Genomic DNA, 2,822 nt, shown 5'->3' on the forward strand with positions numbered 1-2,822 from the left:
GGGGTCCCACCTGGTAGCAGAAGGTGGGGCAGGGGGCTGTGGGGAGGGGGTCCCACCTGGTAGCAGAAGGTGGGGCAGGGGGCTGTGGGGAGGGGTCCCAGGTCCCACCTGGTAGCGGAAGGTGGGCCGCAGCTGGTAGTTGACCATCTCCTGGTGGAAGACGGGGGTGAGGCTGCCCGAGAGGGGGGGCACGATCCAGGCCCAGTCCGCGGGACACCCCCCCCGCGCCCGCCCCTCCGCCGCCAGGTGCTTCACGAACGACTCGGTGGCCGCGTGGTGGTCCACGATGGTCACCTGGGCCACCTGCGGGGACAGGGGGGCGATGGGCACTGGGCCACCCGCAGGGACAGGGGCTGGGGGCTCCGGGAGGGAAGGGTGTCCCCCATGGTGGTGTGGCAGCGGGGGGGCCCTGGGGGTGTCGGGGTCTGTGTGACGTGGTGACGGGGGTCCCGGTGCCGTGGGAGTCCCCCTGGCGTGGCGGTGTGGGGGTCCCGGAGTTGTGGGGGTCTCAGCATCGTGGCAGTGGGAGGTTCCCCGTGACACGGTGGGGGGTGTCACGGAGGTGTGGGGGTCCCCCTGGTGCGGCAGTGGGGGAGTCCCCAGGGCAGGGTCCCAGCAGTGTGGGGGTCCTGACAGGGGGGTTCTGGCACTGGGAGGTGTCCTGGCACTGGGGGGGTCCCAGCACTGGGGGGGTCCCGGCACTGGGGGGGTCCCGGCAGGGGTCCCACCTGGAAGCTGTGCAGCACGGCCACGTTCACCTCCACGGCCGCCCGGTCCTTCCAGAGGGAGGAGCTGGTCCCCGTGTCCAGCCCCATGCGCTGGGCCACCTCCTGTGGGGGGGCAATGGAGGGAGGGGTCACTGGGGGGGTCGGACGGGGGGCTCAGCCGGAGGGCGTCAGCCAGTGGAGTCCTTGTGGGGTCCCCGAGGGGTCCCACGGGAGCTTGGCCCAAGGGTCCAAATGGGGTTCCAGTGGAGGTCCCAGAGGAGATCCTGGAGGGTCCTGGGGTATCCCAGTGGGGGGTCCCAAAGGTTCCCAATGGGTTCCTAGTGGAGTCCTTGGGGTGTCTCAGGGGGTCCCAAGAAGGGTCCCGGTTGGGTGCTGGGGAGTGCCAGGTCCCAGTGAGGTCCCGGGCTGTGCCAGGGGGTCCCAGTCAGGGCCTGGGGGATGGTCCCAGGGTGGTCCTGGGGGGGGTCCCAGTGCAGTCCCGGGGGGGGCTGGGGAGGTTCTGGTGGGGTCCCAGGGGTGCAGGGGGCGCGGGGGTCTCACGGGCAGGATGTTGTAGCGGTGGCGGTCGCAGAGGTTGCGGGAGCCGATCTCGGTGCCCATGTACCAACCGTTGAACGGGGCCGCGGGGAACTCGAGCCCCCCGATCTCCAGCAGCAGGTTGGCCACGGCTGGCAGCGCGTGCCAGCGCAGCCCCAGCTCCGAGAACCACTCCAGCCTGGGGGGGGCACGGGGGGGCTGCAGCCAGACCCTCACGGACCCACGTCTACCCCACGCTGGCCCCACCGTGGGTCCCCAATCTTCACCCCACCTGCACCCCAGTATCCCAGTACCCAGCCAGGGAGGGAGTCAGCAGACCAGTATCCCAGTCAGGGAGAGGATCAGCATCCCAATATCCCAGTGTCCAGCCCGAGAGGAGGTCAGCAAACCAGACTCCCGGTATCCCGTGCAAGGAGACCAGCAGAGCAGTATCCCAGTGACAGAAGGGACCAGAATCGCAGCATACCAGCCCGGGAAGGGGGCAGTATCCCAGTATCCCAGCCCGGGAAGGGGGCAGTATCCCAGTATCCCAGCCCAGGAAGGAGGCAGTATCCCAGTATCCCAGCCAGGGAGGGGGTCAGCAGACCAGTATCCCAGTCAGGGATGGGATCAGCCCCACGACAGCCCCACGTCTCCAGGGGGGGTCCCCAGCCTCCATGCCCCCTCCATCCCCTCTCGTCCCCTCCATTCCCTCTCCAAGAACGACCCCGTTGAATCTCAGCCCGGAGGGGTGTCCCAGGGGGTCCCCTGGCCAGGGGGGCCCCGGGGGGTCGCAGCCCCACTCACGTGGGGTGCTGGAGCGGCACCTCGAGGACCAGCTCCGGGGGGAGCGGGAAGAGCTCGGGGGACTCCTCGGGGCCCTGCAGCAGCAGCGGCAGCACGTCGAAGCGGCCTCCCCCGGGGGTCCAGCCGTGCTGGATGCAGAGCTGGGGGGGGAACAGTGTCAGGGGGGGTCACCAGGCAGGGGAGTCTGGGGACACAGGAACTGGGGGGCGAGATGGAGCGCGAGATGAGGAAGGATGGAGGGGGTATGAGGAGATGGGGGTGGAGGGGGGATGGAGTGAAGATGAAGGGATGAGGGGTGCCCCACCTCGGTGATGTCCACGTTGGCGGGGTCACCCCTGACGGAGCCGTCGGGCTGCCGGTACCCGGCGTAGCGGATCAGCTGCGGGTTCCAGATGCGGAAATCACCCCGTCCCGGTGCCCGCGGCGGGAAGATGGTGATGGCAGACCTGGGGGGATCGGGGGGGCCATCACAGACCCCCTCTGGCAACGGGGGTCGGGGGGGCCGGGAGGGCACTCACCGGATGTTGCCGCGGTTGGTGGCGAACTGGATGTGGGAGCAGAGGAGGCTGAACATCTCCCCCACCCCCGCGCAGTCCCGGGCGTCGAACACCTGCGGGGGGACAGGGTGGTGTGTGCTCGGTGTCCCCACGGGTCGTGGTGGGCGTGGTCCCAGGGGTGGGGTCGCACCTGGAGCTTGTTCCACTGGATGCGGCCGACGCAGCGTGCCGCGTTCCGCCAGGCCTGCTTGGCTCCGAAGGCCAGCTCGGGCTC

At 70.0% G+C, this 2,822-nt stretch overlaps 1 protein-coding gene across 1 annotated transcript; it reads right to left on the reverse strand.

The window, feature by feature from the left end:
- Nucleotides 1–108: 108 nt before the first annotated feature.
- LOC113979997 (nitric oxide synthase, endothelial-like) lies at nt 109–2,816 on the reverse strand (the record flags this gene model as incomplete). The annotated part of the gene is made up of 7 exons (XM_027707273.1): nt 2,739–2,816; nt 2,570–2,661; nt 2,356–2,497; nt 2,052–2,191; nt 1,269–1,443; nt 729–830; nt 109–303 (listed from the first exon to the last, which is right to left on the reverse strand). Coding segments are annotated over exons 2-7 (810 nt in total), but the record flags the coding sequence as incomplete, so codon positions are not given.
- Between the last annotated feature and the right edge of the window lie 6 nt (nt 2,817–2,822).

Source organism: Neopelma chrysocephalum, unplaced genomic scaffold (genome assembly GCF_003984885.1).
Source record: "Neopelma chrysocephalum unplaced genomic scaffold, ASM398488v2 Primary Assembly neopelma1_91530, whole genome shotgun sequence".
In the NCBI taxonomy this organism is placed as follows: Eukaryota; Metazoa; Chordata; class Aves; order Passeriformes; family Pipridae; genus Neopelma; species Neopelma chrysocephalum.